At 58.8% G+C, this 16,406-nt stretch overlaps 5 protein-coding genes across 5 annotated transcripts; 3 read left to right on the top strand and 2 right to left on the bottom strand.

Moving 5' to 3' along the window:
• Positions 1 to 991: 991 nt before the first annotated feature.
• PG985_015151 (uncharacterized protein) lies at positions 992 to 2,183 on the top strand (the record flags this gene model as incomplete). Its single annotated transcript, XM_066834917.1, has 4 exons — positions 992 to 1,252; positions 1,319 to 1,655; positions 1,720 to 1,892; positions 1,950 to 2,183. The coding sequence occupies 4 exons, from the start codon at positions 992 to 994 to the stop codon at positions 2,181 to 2,183; spliced, it is 1,005 nt and encodes a 334-aa protein (XP_066677527.1).
• A 635-nt stretch (positions 2,184 to 2,818) lies between these two features.
• PG985_015150 (aminotransferase) lies at positions 2,819 to 3,986 on the bottom strand (the record flags this gene model as incomplete). The annotated part of the gene is made up of 2 exons (XM_066834916.1): positions 2,819 to 3,882; positions 3,956 to 3,986. The coding sequence occupies 2 exons, from the start codon at positions 3,984 to 3,986 to the stop codon at positions 2,819 to 2,821; spliced, it is 1,095 nt and encodes a 364-aa protein (XP_066677526.1).
• Positions 3,987 to 5,509: 1,523 nt separating this feature from the next.
• Positions 5,510 to 11,794, top strand: PG985_015149 (fatty acid synthase subunit beta; the record flags this gene model as incomplete). The annotated part of the gene is given in 4 exon segments (XM_066834915.1): positions 5,510 to 8,749; positions 8,769 to 11,132; positions 11,219 to 11,373; positions 11,446 to 11,794. 4 exon segments carry the CDS (start codon positions 5,510 to 5,512, stop codon positions 11,792 to 11,794), a joined length of 6,108 nt encoding a protein of 2,035 aa, XP_066677525.1.
• A 307-nt stretch (positions 11,795 to 12,101) lies between these two features.
• On the bottom strand, positions 12,102 to 14,498 carry PG985_015148 (recombinational repair protein; the record flags this gene model as incomplete). Its single annotated transcript, XM_066834914.1, has 1 exon — positions 12,102 to 14,498. One exon carries the CDS (start codon positions 14,496 to 14,498, stop codon positions 12,102 to 12,104), a length of 2,397 nt encoding a protein of 798 aa, XP_066677524.1.
• A 917-nt stretch (positions 14,499 to 15,415) lies between these two features.
• Positions 15,416 to 16,324, top strand: PG985_015147 (uncharacterized protein; the record flags this gene model as incomplete). Its single annotated transcript, XM_066834913.1, has 1 exon — positions 15,416 to 16,324. The coding sequence occupies one exon, from the start codon at positions 15,416 to 15,418 to the stop codon at positions 16,322 to 16,324; it is 909 nt and encodes a 302-aa protein (XP_066677523.1).
• Positions 16,325 to 16,406: the final 82 nt, after the last annotated feature.

Below are 16,406 nucleotides of genomic sequence, written 5' to 3'. Positions count from 1 at the left end.
CAGATCCGCCTTTAGCGTAACGGTCGGATACTTTAGGCAATTGAACGCTTACTGTATGGGTGACTGAGTCGGCTTGAGCCGTCATTAATCCACCTGGACCCTGACAGCCCAGTGGGCGTTTATGATCAGTGGAGTCGACAGGGCGACTGGCGACAGGGCCCGTAAAGTCAAAAGCACGTCTTCAGTGGTTATCTCTCGGTCTGATTGGCCGTGGCTGGTCCCTGTCCAGGGTGCTCATTCGTTTGGAGTCCGTCTGGCACTCAACAGTTTCGTCCTGGTCTATTGGCACCATGTCACGGCCGCATATCGTTAGGTAATGGTCGAACCAAAAGAAATATGAAGTCAAATTGGGTTCCAGATTCTATAGGCAAGTATAGGCAGGCGCAATCTGGCGATGCAGATTCCAAGAGAAGAAGAGCCGGTTTAACTAACGTCCTTCAGACGAACCAACAAACGCCAGCCACCATCGAGGCTTGTTCCATCCCCACGTGTGGGCCCAGGCTATGTAGCCGTCACGCTCAACGCCTCTATTCGCTGCAGCGCTGTCACTGGCCGACGGCTTACTCCAGTACGTACCTCCTTCCGGTTTTTGCTGCAGCAATCCCTCCGAGTTGCGCAGCACATTCCTTCCGAGGACAGCTCCCCTTGCAGTCCTACCCTGTTGGTCACCCATCCTGTCAAAGTGGGCATACGCGTCGGACCCTAAGCCCCAAGGGCTGAAGTGCAGAGTGTTTCTGCATTGCCTCGTGGGCTCTCGAGGCCATTCCAGGTGGGCAAGGCGAGATCGATGTTTGGTTCTGTCCTATATTTGACCATGTCGCTTGAACGTAGACCTTGCCCGACCTTCTCCCGTTTTCGACATACCTCCGCTGGGCCCCCCTTCGTATCAATACATCGCTTCCATTCTGTAATGCACATGCCCTCGACACCTTATCTTCATTGACCCAACCCCACCCCGACCTTCACATCGGAGGATATACCGCCCCGAACTATGTCCATGCCCGGCGTCGCCAGTCTGGCTGGCATTGCCACCCGGATGGTCCTTCGCCGCGACGATTGGGATGATGCTGGCGAACAAGAGGAGAACACGAATTGCGTCAAGGCCATTCCTGGGCCGAACGGCCATGTTCCCGTTGAGGCATGCAACTCGTACTACAACTACGATCCCAAGTTCGAACCGGCCGTTGCCGTTGCCATTCTTTTCGGCATCTTCACCCTCATCCATTTCGTTCTCGGTATCGCTTACCGCAAGGTATGTGAAGACCCATACGCATTCCAATCGATTGAGACTTCCTATACTAATAATAGCCCCTTTTAGCGGTTCTCATGGGTTCTGATTATGGGCGCCACGTGGGAGACTGTCTCCTTCGCCCTCCACGCTCTTGGTTCCAAGGACCAACAGAATATCGCGTACGCCTCGTCGGCCCAGATCCTCTTTCTCCTAGCGCCGTTGTGGATCAATGCCTTCGTCTACATGACGTTCACACGCGCGGCCTGGTACTACCACTACCCGCCTGAAGCCCAACGCCGCCTCTTAGGCATTCCCATCACCGCCCTCACCAAGATCTTTGTCTGGGCCGATGTCCTGGCCTTCATCATCCAGGGTGTGGGTGGCTCTATGGCATCGCCCGGCTCGGGCGGTGATGTTGTTCAGAGTAAGACTACCCACAACCTGAGACCCATGTTATGAAAACCTTCAAACTGACAAGTACACCACAGAGGGTTTGAAGGTCTATCTAGTAGGCATGGGCATCCAGCAGTTCTTCATTGTCGTGTTCTGCATGTTCATGATCCACTTCCATTTGCGCCAGCGCAAAGGCTACGGATACGCTGACAAGGGCAACTGGAGGCCGCTCATCTATGCTTTGTATGCCACATTGGCCTGCATTACTGTAAGCAACATATCCATGTACCAAACATGTAACACTGTTTGCTAACTTTAGCCCTAGATCCGCATCATCTACCGAATTGCTGAGTTTGCCGGTGGTATCACTCCTTCTAACCCGATCCCCTTCCACGAGGAGTACTCTTATGCCCTTGACGTATTCCCCATGATGCTGGCGCTTCTGATTCTTGCTATCTGGCATCCCGGTCGATTCTTGACTGGGCACGATAGCGAGATCCCCAAGAAGCTGTCCCGCAAGCAGAGAAAGGCGAACCAGAAGAGCAGAGACCTCGCGTGATTGGTCTGTGTCGTATAGCTTCGTACAACTCTGGTTTATGAATCAAGGGGGCAGGCTGATTATGTCGACTTCGTGGATGATTACTAGGTGCGAGTATACTTGTATGTGATGAACGTCTCTGGCTGGTCCTGAGCTTATGCGATGTTTACTGGATATTATCGTTTTAGCGTATGCAATTTTATAATGACGATTTGGGAATTCATGCCTTTAAGTACATGGTCTTATATAGACTCAACTATCAACGAATTGTGAGATTTGTGTAGTTATTCTGCGCAGGCCGTGTTGGAATATGACAGTTTGGTTTCTCTTGTTTGTCGTAAGGTGATTTTGGACTCCCAGGCTACAAATTCTGAGGGTAATTCTAGCAACACGTTTTGGGGCGTAGATAGGATTCAGGCGCTACATCTATAAGATATGTGACGAGAGGATAATAGCCCCTGGACATACCTACTGGATCGTTTACTGAACGATTATAGAAGGGATTGAACATGGCATCTTGTGAGGTAACCTGCTCTATGTAAGTTCTCTTGTTTCTACTTGGTGCCTTGGTATGAATCGAAAAAAGGGGATCTGGTCGGACTTGAAACATTTCGACATAGCTATATACAAGATAACAAGAACCCTTCTACACAAAACTACGAAAACCCAGTAACCTCCCAGTTCCACCCCTCCGTATCCGCCGCATGCCCCCGCTGTATACCCGCCACCAGCCCCGACAGCCCCAGCAGCTTCGCGCCCTTCCCGTCCGACCCCGGGAACCCAAACTTCTCGTTCGTGCTCAGCCGCACCAGGCTCTTGACCGGCACCGCCGCCGCCGCCGTCCCCACGGCCACCACCTCGTCCAGCGCCCCGAGGGACGCGAAGGGCACGTCGCGGTGCTCCACGTCCCAGCCCTGCAGGGCCGCGACGCGGGCCATGGTGTCGCTCGTCGCGCTGGCGATGGCGTTGTCGGTTTTGGGGACTACCAGCGTGTCTTTCTCTTTCCCGCCGTCCTCGTCAGTAGCGGTTTGTGGTTGTCGCTTGTGCCCCAGGAACCCGCTCGTCGAGAACTCCTCGACAAACGTCCGCGTCGCGCTGTCGAGGTGCAGCGTGATGCCGTACCCCATCTCGCGCGCCCGCGCGGCGTGCCGCCAGACGGGGGCGTAGTTGCCGCCGACCTTGTAGGCGCCCATGCCGCGGGGGGCGGCGCGGTCAAAGTCCTCGAGCACGACGCCGTCGATGGCGGCGGAGCCGTGGTAGGGGCGGGTGGGCTGCACGTACACGGCGAAGATAACCTCCTCGGGCGGCGCGAGGGCGAGCTTGGCCGAGGCCCCGAACAGGACGGGGCGAATGTAGAGGTAGGCCTCGGTGTCGGCGGGGGGCACGTACTCGGCGTTGCCCGCGACGGCGGCGCGGACGCACTCGAGGAACAGGGCCTCGGGGACCTCGGGCAGGCAGACCGAGGCGGCCGAGCGGGCGAGGCGGGCGGCGTGGAAGCGGGGGCGGAAGACGGTGATTTTGTTCTCGGCGGCGTGGCGGAAAGCTTTCATGCCCTCGTAGCACTGCTGGCCGTAGTTGAGGCCCGGGCACAGGCCGTTGACCGAGATGTCGGGGCTGGCCACAAAGCTGGGCGGCGTCCACTGGCCGGTGGAGAGGTGGTACCGGGTCTCGATGTGGCCGTTGACGCTAAGGTCCAGGGCGAGGCCGAGATTGGCCCAGTCTGGGTACCACGGAACGTCAGTGGGCGGTAAATGGGTTTGTCATGCAAAGACTCGACTGGGAAGGGTGCTCACCGACGGTTGCTTTGGGCGCTGGCGCGGTCATTTTCCTCCGGTCTTGTTTTGTGTGTTTGGGTTAGATTTTTGCTATGCAGTATGACAAAGTGTTGCCTGGACGAAGTTGATGAGTTTCCTGTTTCGATCGAATTATACCTGCAGCAATTCGCAAGAGTATCCCGAAACGACTATGAGATGCAATGCCTTGCCGATCACTGCCATTCTGAACACTATATCACTATGGGACCCAATATATGCAGGAACAACGTGGCTCTAGATGCGTCCACTCTCCATTGGTGGGAATTGCTCGTTTACTGCACCATCATGCACGGGAAACTATGATCAGTTTTCGACGACAGCCGGATCACCATGTCATCTCAGTAATAGAAGAAATCCCGGTCGAGGTACTGTTTGATGAGAAGCAAGGGTCACGACCATTTCCAAGGCCCGAGCGAGTACCCTTGCCCCCTGTCAGGCAAGAGACAGCGTATAGCCCCACTCTACGAAAGGCCCCACCGACTATTGGTCCCTTGCCTATTGCCTATACAGATACAGTAAGCAGCAAGTCCCTTGGCTAATTGACTATGCACGTGGGCGATCTCTCGGCCGCGGAGAAGCCCGAGTGCCGGCCGAGTCAACCGTGTCTCATCTTGACTTCCCTTGTCAGCAAAAAGCAAATATGCCGGCGAAATTCCGCATTATTTTGGCTGGGTCAGCAAAGGGGAGTCGGAAGATTTCCGAGCTCCCCAGGTCCGACAGTAAGTCGGCTCTCGCTCGTTGATCTTGTACGAACCCCTGAAGCGGACCCCTCGACTTGTCGACGCGAAACGTGGGAGATGACCATGCCCACGCCAAAGCACGTTGTTCAAGTCCTTACTGTAGGAAATTCCTGTCTCGATGGCTGTTCCACTGCTGACAGGCCTACACGATTTTCACCCTCAAGCTGAGCTGATGCGGTGGGTTCTGCCTGGCTGCGAAAGCCGGACTAAGTATGGGTAAGGGGTACGAGAGGAAATGATCTGTTGCATGCTTTGAACAAGAGTGACTGGCCTGGTATCTACCTGGTCGATTACTATTGCGTTGCCGTATTCGCAGGCTACAGGCGAGTTTGTATCGAGATCTGACGAGGGAAAGGTGAAGTTCGATAGCAGTCCACCGTGCACTAGTCTGTCAGTGATTCATGTTGCCTGCGTTGATGCGGATACAGTCTATGAAACAAATTCCATCCGTGAATCAGTGTAACTGTATGTACCCAATGAGACCCGAGCACTCGGGTCAGAGTCGTGTGCCGTAGCAATTTAGACGGATGGGCTGTAGTCTATGTTGGACTGACTCTGTCGTTTGGACCGATACTCTTGTCTTGTAATAATCGTCTTCCAAGAAGGCTTAACTACAACTTGGCATGCTGATCCAGTGCTTGATTGTGTCTCAGACCAAGTCCTTATTCGTCTATATCATTGCCATCGCCAGCACAGCCCCTATTTCATCCACTGTTAGAGGACATCGTGTAACCAGCTTACACTGGGCTCATTTTGTGCAGCTTTAGTGGTATCATCTACCATTATACCCATCATGCCGTCAGATACCATCTCAAGGGCGCTGTCGTCCATACCCGCCCACTTACAACAAGAACTTGAGACGATAAAGGAGGAGTTCTTCACACACATCGCTCAGCATCATGGCGACGAGACATCGCCCCTACCATTACTAGAGGTACTCTGCCTATTCATCACCTACACATCTACCAGACTGGACACAGCAACACACCAAGAGTTAGCAAACCACATTTGGCTGCACCATGTACAGCCCGAGGTTCAACAACGGCAAAACATTCACATCTACGCGGCCTCCGAGTCCGAATCAACACAAGAGGCACGACGACGGCTCATTAACAACTACTACACCGCCAAGGTCAGCGCCAACCTGCCAAGCTTATCAGAGTCCAAGCCGGCCCTGATCCGCTCGCAAGCCCAAGGCGCCTCGCGCATCTACGCCATCTTCGGCGGCCAGGGCAACAACAAGCACTACTTCAACGAGCTGCGCAGCCTTTACCAGACCTACCAGCCCTTCTTGGCCGACCTCCTCGAGGACTTGGACTCATTACTACAGACGCTCTCCCAAGACCCGAGCATATCCCATCTCTACGTCGAGGGCTTACAGGTCAAGCAATGGCTCACGGACCCCGAGTCGACTCCCTCGGCGGACTACCTCATCACCGCCCCCCTCAGCTTCCCCCTGATCGGTCTCCTGCAGCTGGCAACACTCAAGGCCATCTGCCTAAGCCTGGACGGCACCCCCGCCGACTTCCCCGGCTTCTTCCACGGCCTGGCCGGCCACTCCCAAGGCGTCGTCGTCGCAGCCGCCGTCGCCAGCGCTGAGACCTGGGACGACTACGTCGCCGCCGCCCGCAAGGCCGTCACCATCCTCTTCTGGATCGGCGCCCGCAGCCAGCAGTCCTGGCACCACCCGTCCCTCGCCCCCGACCTCGCCGCCCGCCTCGAGGAACAAGGCCACGGCAAGGCCTCGCCCATGCTCTCCATCGCGAACCTGGAGCAGCGCCAGCTGGACCCCCACCTCGCCCGCCTGAACGCAAGGCTGCCGCCGGCGAACCGGGCGCACATCGCCCTCGTCAACGCGCGCGCCTCCTTCGTCGTCAGCGGGCCGGAGCGCACGCTGGCGGCCCTCGTCGCCTCCCTCCAGGCCGCCTCGGTCAAGGATGGCCAATCGCAGGCCCGCGTCCCGTACTCCCAGCGCCGGCCCGCGCCCGCGATCCGGTTCCTGCCCATCACCGTCCCGTGCCACTGCGGCCTGCTGGACGCGGCGGTGCCCCTGATCGAGGAGGACCTGCGGGGCGTTTCGCTGCGGGCGAGCGAGCTGCGCGTGGCCGTCAACAACTGCCACGAGGGCTCCGCGCTGCAGTCGGTGATGGGCCGGGTCTCCGAGGCGCGAAGAAGCGGAGGGAGTGACGGTAGTAGCAACTTGGTGCCCCTGCTCGTCCGCATGATCACGTCGGAGCCCGTCTTCTGGGCCGAGACCGACTTCGCCGACGCGACGCACATCCTCGACTTCGGCCCCGGCGGCGCGAGCGGCATCGGGGCGCTGACGCAGCGCAACGTCGCCGGGACGGGGGCGCGGGTCCTCATCGCGACCAAGCTGGAGAAGAGCGTAGGCGACTCCTCCGAGCTGGGGTCCCTCTACGAGGTCTTCACCCACGACGAAGCGGACCTGCTTCGCCACGCCTCCCCCGCCTGGGCGACCGCGAACCTGGGATCCCTCGTCCAGACCGCGGCGGGCCCCGTGATCGCCACGAAGCTAAGCCGCCTGCTGGGCCTTCCCCCCTTCCTCATCGCGGGCATGACCCCGACCACCACGCACCCGTCCTTCGTCGCCGCCGTCATGAACGCGGGCTACCACGTCGAGTTCGCCTGCGGCGGGTACCACAACACCGCCTCTCTCCGAAAAGCGCTCTACCAACTGCGCGACCTGCTCGCCGACCCGGGGCGCGGCATCACCCTGAACGTCATCTACGTCAGCCCGAAAGCCATCGCGTGGCAGATCCCGCTGATCCGCCAGCTGCGCGCCGAGGGCTTCCCGGTAACGGGCCTCACCGTCGGGGGCGGCGTGCCCTCGCCCGACGTGGCCGGCGAGTACATCGCCACGCTGGGGCTGCGGCATATTTCCTTCAAGCCCGGGTCCGCGGCGGCGATTCGGCAGGTGGTCGAGATCGCGCGGCGGCACCCGGGGTTCCCCGTCATCTTGCAGTGGACCGGCGGGCGGGGCGGGGGCCACCACAGCGCCGAGGACTTCCACGCGCCGATGCTGGAGACGTATGCGGAGATTCGGGGGTGTGGGAATATTGCACTGGTCGCGGGCTCCGGGTTCGGGTGCGCTGACGACGTGATCCCGTACATGACGGGCGAGTGGAGTCTGTCGCACGGTCGGAGGGTGCGGATGCCGTTCGACGGCGTACTGTTCGGTAGCCGCGTCATGACCTGTGCCGAGGCCCTGACGAGCCCGGGGGCCAAAGCCGCCATCGCCGCGGCGTCTGGGGTCGAGGACCAGGACTGGGAGGGTACGTACCGCGGCCCCACCGGCGGCATCGTCTCGGTCGTCAGCGAGATGGGCGAGCCGATCCACGTCGTCGCGACGCGCGGCGCGCAGTTCTGGGCCGAGATGGATAAGACAGTCTTCTCGCTCGAGAAGAAGAAGCGGGGCCCGGTCCTTAGTGCTAAGAAGGACTACATCATCAGCCGGCTCAACGCCGACTTTCAGAGGCCTTGGTTCGGCAGAAAGGGTGACGGTCGCACATGCGATATTGGCGATATGACGTACGGAGAGGTCTGCAATCGCGTCGTGGAGCTTATGTTCATCGGACGACAAGGTCGTTGGATCGACCCGAGCTATGCACGCTTCCTCGCCGAGTGGATTCTGCGGATCGAAGAGCGCTTCTCGGAGGCTATGGAACCAATCATCTCCGACGCCCTCTGCCGTGATGACCCCGTTCAGGCCGTGACCGAAGTAAAGCAGTCCTTTCCCGAAGCCGCCGCTACCCAGATCTTCTCCGAGGACGCCCACTACTTCATGCAACTGTGCCGCCGACCGGGCCAGAAGCCCGTACCTTTCATCCCGGCCCTCGACGACAGCTTCGAGACCTGGTTCAAGAAAGACTCTCTATGGCAGTCCGAAGACGTAGAGGCCATCGTGGACCAAGACGCTGGTCGTACCTTCATCCTGCACGGGCCCGTCGCGGCGCGTCAGACCTGCCAGATCGACGAGCCTGTTGCCGACGTTCTGAACGGGATCAACCACGGAGTCCTTCAGCACATGCTAGGAACTGCCCCCCGCCGATCTGCCCAGAGAAGAGTTCCTCCAGAGCGGTGTTGCCACGTACCCAGCCTATGAGACCACAACCCACGACTCCGCCCAACTCCACCCGGATCGCAAAATGGAGCTCCTCGCCTACCTCGCCGACCCCAGCGGCAGCTGGCTCAACGCCCTGCTCGGCAGCCCTCTCATCCTACGTGGTCGCGATCTCGTCGAGAACCCCGTGCGGAGACTGGTCCTGGGCCTCGATGTCAGCCACGTCGAGTTCAGCCGCGAGTCTATCCGTCTGTTCACCACGGAGAACAACCGGCTGGATGTGGAGATCGGCAGGGCCGGGAACGCGATCCGCCTGGCGGCATACACCTACGTGACTGGCCAATCGCAGCCCGTCTCGATGGTGCTGACCTTCGAGTATCGGCCCCAGAGCAGCTTCGCCCCTATCAGCGAGGTGGTCCATGACAGGAACGAGCGAATCTCCGCCATGTATCGACAGCTGTGGACGTCGTCCTCGGACAACACCATAGGTGAGAACAGGCAAGGTCCGTCATCCCCCGAAACCGCCATGTACGAGGACAAGTTCGTCGTCGACGCTGCCAGGGTCCGCGCCTTCAATCGCGCCATCGGCTACACCGGAGGCCACCTCGAGGGCCAGGTCCCCATGGACTTCGCCATCGTCGCGGCCTGGAGTCCGATCTGCAAGGCCCTCCTTCAGGAGCCCGTGCAGGGCGACGTCCTGAACCTGGTGCACCTCTCCAACGCGTACGAGATGACGAACCGCGGTCTTACAGTCCAGACCAAGATGATGCAGCTGGGCGAGGAGCTAGCCACCCGCGCCTACGTCAACGCCATCACCATTAGCGACTCGGGCAAGACCGTCGAAATCGTCTGCGAGCTGCGTCGCTCCAACAGCGCCTCTGTCTTCATGAAGGTCCGCTCCCGCTTCCTCTTCCGCGGCGCCTACACCGACCACCCCTCCGCCTTCGCCCGCAAGACGGAACCGGCCTACGAGGTGAAAATGTCGTCCAAGCAGGACATCGCCGTCATCGCCGAGAAGCCCTGGTTCCACCTCGAGGACAAGAACAAGCTCAACGACCTCAACCTGACCGACCTGACGCTCGAGTTCCACCTCCAGACCTTCACCAAATGGACCAACGACGCCGCCACCACCGGCGGACGCGTCGACACCTCGGGCCGCGTCTACGTGCGCTCCGAGGCCGGCGACCTCACGCCCGTCGCCATCGTGAAGTACAGTAGCCACGTCGGCGACTCCTCCCGAAACAACAACAACGTCGTGCTCTCCTACCTCGAGCGCCACGGCCGCGTCGTGGCCGCCGAGCGCCGGCACCCGCTCCCCGCCGCCGCCGCGACGCACGTCGCGCAGCTGACGGTGCCCGCCAGCAACGAGGCCTACTCCCGGGCCTCGGGCGACTTCAACCCGATCCACACCTCGCCCCTGTTCGCCGCCCTCGTCGACCTGCCGGGCACCATCACGCACGGCATGTACTGCTCCGCCGCCGTGCGCCACGTCGTCGAGCGGCACATGGCCGACGAGGACCCGCGCCGGCTCCAGAAGTACGACGTCTCCTTCGTCGGCATGGTCCTGCCCAACGACACCCTGCACGTCGCCCTGCGGCACACGGCCATGCAGGCCGGCCTCAAGCACATCGAGATCGAAGTGACCAAAGGAGAAGAAAACGAGAAGGTCCTCGTGGGCACCGCCCTCCTCGCCCAGCCCACCACCACCGTCGTCTTCACGGGCCAGGGCTCGCAGGAAAAAGGCATGGGCATGGACCTATACGCCACCTCCCCCGTCGCCCGCGCCCTCTGGGACAGGGCCGACGCCTACTTCCTCGCCCAGTTCGGCGTCAGCATCCTCGACATCGTCCGACACAACCCAACATCCATCAAAGTCCGCTTCGGCGGCGCCCGGGGCCGCATGCTGCGCCAGAACTACATGTCGATGCACTACGAGACCCCCGCCGGCCTCGCCGCCGACGGAACCACCGAGATCAAGGCCGAGCGCCGCCCCATGTTCCCCGAGATCCACGCCCGCTCGACCTCGTACACGCACGCCTCGCCCGCGGGCCTGCTCTTCGCGACGCAGTTCGCGCAGCCGGCGCTGACCATCATGGAGATGGCCGTGGTGCGGGACATGCAGGCGCACGGCGTGCTCGACATTACCAGTGGCGGCTGCCACTTTGCGGGCCACTCGCTCGGCGAGTTCGCCGCCCTCGCCTCGTTTACCGACTTCATGCCCTTCGAGAACCTGCTCTACTTCGTCTTCTGCCGCGGCATGACCATGCAGAGCGCCGTCGAGCGGGACGCGCGGGGGCGCAGCGCGTTTGCCATGGTGGCGGTTGATCCGTCGCGGGTTTGCAAGGGTAAGTGCTCTCGTCCTTTACCTCCTTATATGCCGAGGACAAGGACAACAGCTAATGGTAATGATGTGACATATAGAATTCACCGAAGCCACCCTCTGCACCCTCGTCGCCAAAATCCACGCCCAAACAGGCTACTTCATCGAAGTCGTCAACCTCAACATCCGCAATGGCCAATACGTCTGCGCCGGCGACCTCCGCGCCCTCGATCTGCTCCAACGCATCTGCGACGCCGTCAAGGCGCAAGCCACCGCCCCCTCCTCTCCCATCTCCCTCGAAACCCTAACCGACGACCTAATAACCAAGTTCTCCCCCACCTACCTCCCCCCTCCCCACCCCCACCTCAATCCACCTCCAGCGCGGCGCCGCCACCGTCCCCCTCACCGGCGTCGACGTCCCCTTCCACAGCTCCTACCTGCGGCCCCGCATGGACGCCTTCCGCCGCGTCCTGCTCGACAACCTCGACGTCGCCCGCCTGAGCCCCGACAAGCTCGTGGGGCGCTACGTGCCCAACGTCACGGGCAAGCCCTTTGCCCTGACCCGCGACTACTTTGAGGAGTCACTCCGCATCACCGGCTCCGAGCGCATCCGCAAGGTGCTGGAGGAGTGGGATACGAGGGGTGCGGGGTCGGCTCAGGTTAAGGTTGAGGCCTAAGCTTTGAGGTCTGCTGTCACACTGTACATTACCTAGGGCTGCATTTCGGCGTTACTCGTGTTATATTTCACTATCGTTTCGGAGTTCAGGAGGTCTTGTTGCTTAATTGGTTGCAATTCATTATGTATATTTATCAGGTGTTTCGTACATAAAGCTAATCAGCCTATTTCATCATAAACCGTCTCCCAGAACGCCATAAGCCATGCAAATGCAGAGCCTCCTTCATGATATCTAATCTAGCAAATGGTTTCAACGCCGACGCTTATGTCTTAAAACAGTAGAAGCTTCACCACGAAACAAACTTTGATCAATGAGAAATGTACTGGAATACCGTCGACACCTCTGCCTCCTCCGCCTCTTGCCTCAACAGCAAGTCCTGGATCTGCTTCATGGCCGCCGGAATAAAGTGGTTCCAACTGCTGGTGTCACCATACAGCATGGCAGGAGCCTTGATGTATTGTCTGCCATCGGGCTTGCAGCGCTTGCACTTGAAAGTGTCATGGGTGTCGCTCCTCGTGTCTCCGCGGTACTGGAACAGCTCTCGCAGACTGTCCACCGAGAAATGGCGCTCAACGTCATCGGCCGAGTCGACGACTGTAGATGAAAGTGCCTGCTTGTGACTCTGGCGTTGGAAGATCTTCTCCTCAATCGTTCCCGTCGCAATAAAACGGTAAACGAAGCAGTCCTTCTTCTGTCCATCACGCCACACACGGGCAAGCGCCTGCTGGTCGGCAGCCGGGTTCCAGTCGGGGTCGAAGAGAACCAGGCGGTTGGCGCCAATAAGATTGAGACCACAGCCACCGGCCTTGCTAGAAAGCAAGAAGACGAACTCTGGGCCATCGGGGTCGTTGAACTTGTCCACGAGCTTCTGGCGCTTGTTGACGTTCATGGTACCGTCAAGGCGAAGGCAGCCATATGCGCGATTGCGGCACAGACGCTCGAAGATGTCTAGTGTCGAGGTGTAGTTGCTGATGAGCACAATCTTGTCGTTGGTGTCTTGTCGAATACGTGCAAGCATTCGGTCAAGCACTTGCATCTTCCCAGAGTACCAAGGCTTGACGTCACGGTCGCGTCCACGTCCCTCCTTTGGTACATAGTCGTCCGGCCAATACTTCTCGCAACCTGGAAGATCATCCGAAAGGTTGAGAAGATCGGGGTGGTTGCAGAGCTTCTTGAGCATGCCGATGGCCTTGAGCGGCTGGCTGCCTTTGCCGCGCAACAGAGCTTGAATGTCAGGGCTGGTGATGAAGTACTTGTATAGGTCAAGTTGAAACGGCGCCAGGTTGCAGAAAACAACATGCTCGTACTTGACTGGTAAGTACTTAGACAGAATGTCGTTGGTGCGGCGAATGATGAATCGGTTGACAATGCTCAACAACTCAGCCGTACACGCATCTCCCTTCTGACGGTCGACTTCGGACGCATCGGCATCGCGTCCCCGCAGGATAGGCAGCTCGAAGCGTTTGCGGAACTCGAGCCTCGTACCCAGCAAGTCCGGGTTAGCGAAGCTGATGAGGGCAAAGTATTCCGACAGATCATTCTGGATGGGAGTTCCAGAGAGAATGACTCGTCGCTTGACGTTGAGAGCGTTGAGAGCTGTAAAGGTTTGACTGTCGCCGTTCTTCAGACGATGACCCTCGTCACATAGCATCAGACCAATTTCGGTGTTCTTAAGCTCCTCACAATTCAGTCTGAGCGTCTCGTAAGAGACGATGATGACGGGTCGCGTCACTGCACGGCCAGAGGAGATGGCCCATTGGCGTAGCTGGCGCGTGAGTTCTTCCTTTGTAGCTTTGCCGTCGATGGCAAACGGCGTGATGGCATCTGCACCGAGCCACTTGACAAGCTCGTTGGCCCAATTTCGGACCAAACTGGACGGGCAGGCAACAATAGCCTTCTGGATGGTGGGCTTTCCGGCGTCTGGCGATTGCTTCAATAGCGTCCACAGAAGCGTGATGCACTGCAGCGTCTTGCCCAGACCCATTTCGTCAGCCATGATGCACCCGTGGGCCTTCTCGTCAATCATGCCGGTAACACATCTGTACATGAACTTGACACCCTCGACTTGATGTGGTCGCAACACCTTGGTCAGCCTCGGGTCGATGACCACGGGCACTCGGGGGTGTTCGCCTTCGACCTTCTTCTTGATTCCCAAAATCTCAGACAGACTCTTGTGGACGATGGGTTCGTCTATCTTGACTTCGGGCTCCGCCGGTTTGTCTTCTATCTGGGGCTTCTCTTTCGGCTTATCGTCGACGGTGGGGTCGTACAGCACGATGGCGAACTCTCCGCTTGGATCGTGCAGCGGCTTCGCAACAAACACGGCGCCCTGTCGCAAGCCCAGTGTAGGTGGCGGGCGATTCGGATTATAGGCGGATGTGTTCTTGTTGACGAAAGGCACGGCAAAGGCTTTTCTAAAGACCTTGTCCTTATCCTTGGGTTGGAAGACAGGGAACCGATTGACATCACGATTGGCGAGGGCCAAGCGATCAGCATTGGTGTATGGCTTGTCGGCCGAGTCTGCATCGCCATCGGTGCCTTTGTAGTCAACTCTTCTCTTCTTGCGCGCGGGGCGGTCGGCGGTGGGAGTGCGGGTTGCTGAGCCGGGGCACTTGAAGGGCTTCGCCAATCGCTCCACGGAATCCGATGCCTTGTACCGCGGGCCCGGCGGCAGCTTCACAGGCGTCGCTTTGGGTGTCTCCATTTCGAAGCTGGCGTGTCGACGGGCAGATTGAATTGTTGTTGAGAGAAGGTCAATTGCATTAAATTTCTGCGAAAAGGGTTCTCAATTGCCACCGCAAAGGTGTTGGAACAGGAAAGTGGCGACCAGGCGCGGTAGCGTAGCGCGGCGTAAATAGATTGGACGAGGGTGCTCTTTCCTACAATTCCAGCATTGCTCGCAAACGACACAACTCAGATAGCAAGCAATTGAAAAACAACAAAGTGCATTGCACTATTGTGAAGTCCCTACTCTTCCAAATTTGTTCTTGAAGTGGCGTAAACGAGCGAGTAGAAATATGACGCCTATGATATTTGTTGACTAAAGCAGGCGCGACGCGACATCTGTAGCAGGTCAATTGCGCCTAGTCATGTGACTTAGTGGGCGCTGGTGCCTAGAAAATGGTAATTATCGCCACCGGCTACCCTCAACCGCCTGCAGGCTCCCACACCAGATCTTTCCCCTGATGATTGCTTTGTACTACCTAGCACAGCACTACAATTTCTTAGCTGAAAACAATGTGTGGGTACTGGTAGCTTTGTTCAAATAAATTGGATCTTTCCCAATCTCTGCAGCTTACTTGCTATTCAACATTGGAGTTGTCGCAGTTCCCGTATTGGTCTGCGACTCGGTCTAATGTTGGAATGCGGCTATCAGCTATGGTGGTGCCTGGGCAATAGCTCCCCACACAATATTGGCGTTCCTGCCCCTCACTAGCAGATCGCGGGGCAAAACATGTGAAGAATGCGGAGCAGCTATGTCAGATCCTCTGCACTTCTGCCCCTGAGTACTGCCCTGAGCGTCAGATAGTAATCTCTCGATTGAACTTCAAAAATTCCCCAGGCCAATATGACAAGCTGGCCTGGATCTAAATGAATTGAGCACCCCTGAATGCCAACACGATGTCGGCAGACTTCTGGGCCGGCTACATCAGCGGCGCCATCGGCATCATCATCGGCAACCCCCTCGACGTCATCAAAGTCCGCCTGCAAGCCAACGTCAAAGACTCATCGCCCATCCCGACCAGCGGACAGCGGCAGACGGCGACCTCCGTCGCCCGCCAGTTCGCAACGGGCACCGCGGCGCCGATCCTGGGCTACGGCGCCCTCAATGCGCTCCTATTCGTCTCGTACAACCGCAGCGAGGCGGCCCTGAACAAGAGCCTCCACCTGCAGCCAAACCTCTGGACCACCTGGCTCGCCGGCGCCATCGGCGGGCTCGCGACCTGGGCCGTGAGCACGCCCACCGAGCTCATCAAGTGCCGCGCGCAGCTGGCGTCGGCGCCCACGTCCAGCTGGGCCATCACGCGGCGCGTCCTGCGGACCGAGGGGGTCCGCGGCCTCTACTTCGGGGGCGCGGTGACGGCGCTCCGCGACAGCATCGGGTACGGGTTTTACTTTTGGTCGTACGAGCTGGGCACGCAGTGGATGGCCACGTCGAAGGAGGACAAGTCCCTCTCCCAGGAGGCCGCAAAGGTGCTCCTCTGTGGCGGCCTCGCGGGTGTGATGACCTGGGCGAGCATCTTTCCGTTGGACGTCATCAAGACGCGGGTTCAGGCGCAGACGCTGGATCCCGCATCTAGGCCTCTGCTTGACGACCCCACCAAGCCTCAGCGTCGCCTTGGGGCGATGGAGGTCGCGAGAGAGGCGTATAGAGAGGGCGGGGTGCGGGTCTTTTTCAGGGGCCTGACTATTTGCAGCGTGAGAGCGTTTTTCGTCAACGCGGTGCAGTGGGCAACATATGAGTGGATTATGTATGAGCTGGGACAGGGAAAGAGTAGATCTCCAGAACCTTCCGCAGCCACATTATAGATGAGAAGAGCAACCATAGATTGGGAGTACCATATGCTGCTTGTTCGGGGGCGTCCGAATGCCACCGTACATCCATTGCCAT

This window comes from Apiospora marii, assembly GCF_038362585.1.
Source record: "Apiospora marii strain CBS 49790 chromosome Unknown utg000012l_segment0_segment0, whole genome shotgun sequence".
Taxonomy (NCBI): domain Eukaryota; kingdom Fungi; phylum Ascomycota; class Sordariomycetes; order Amphisphaeriales; family Apiosporaceae; genus Apiospora; species Apiospora marii.
Note: the sequence above shows the minus strand (reverse complement) of the source record. Positions and strands in the feature narration are given on the sequence as shown.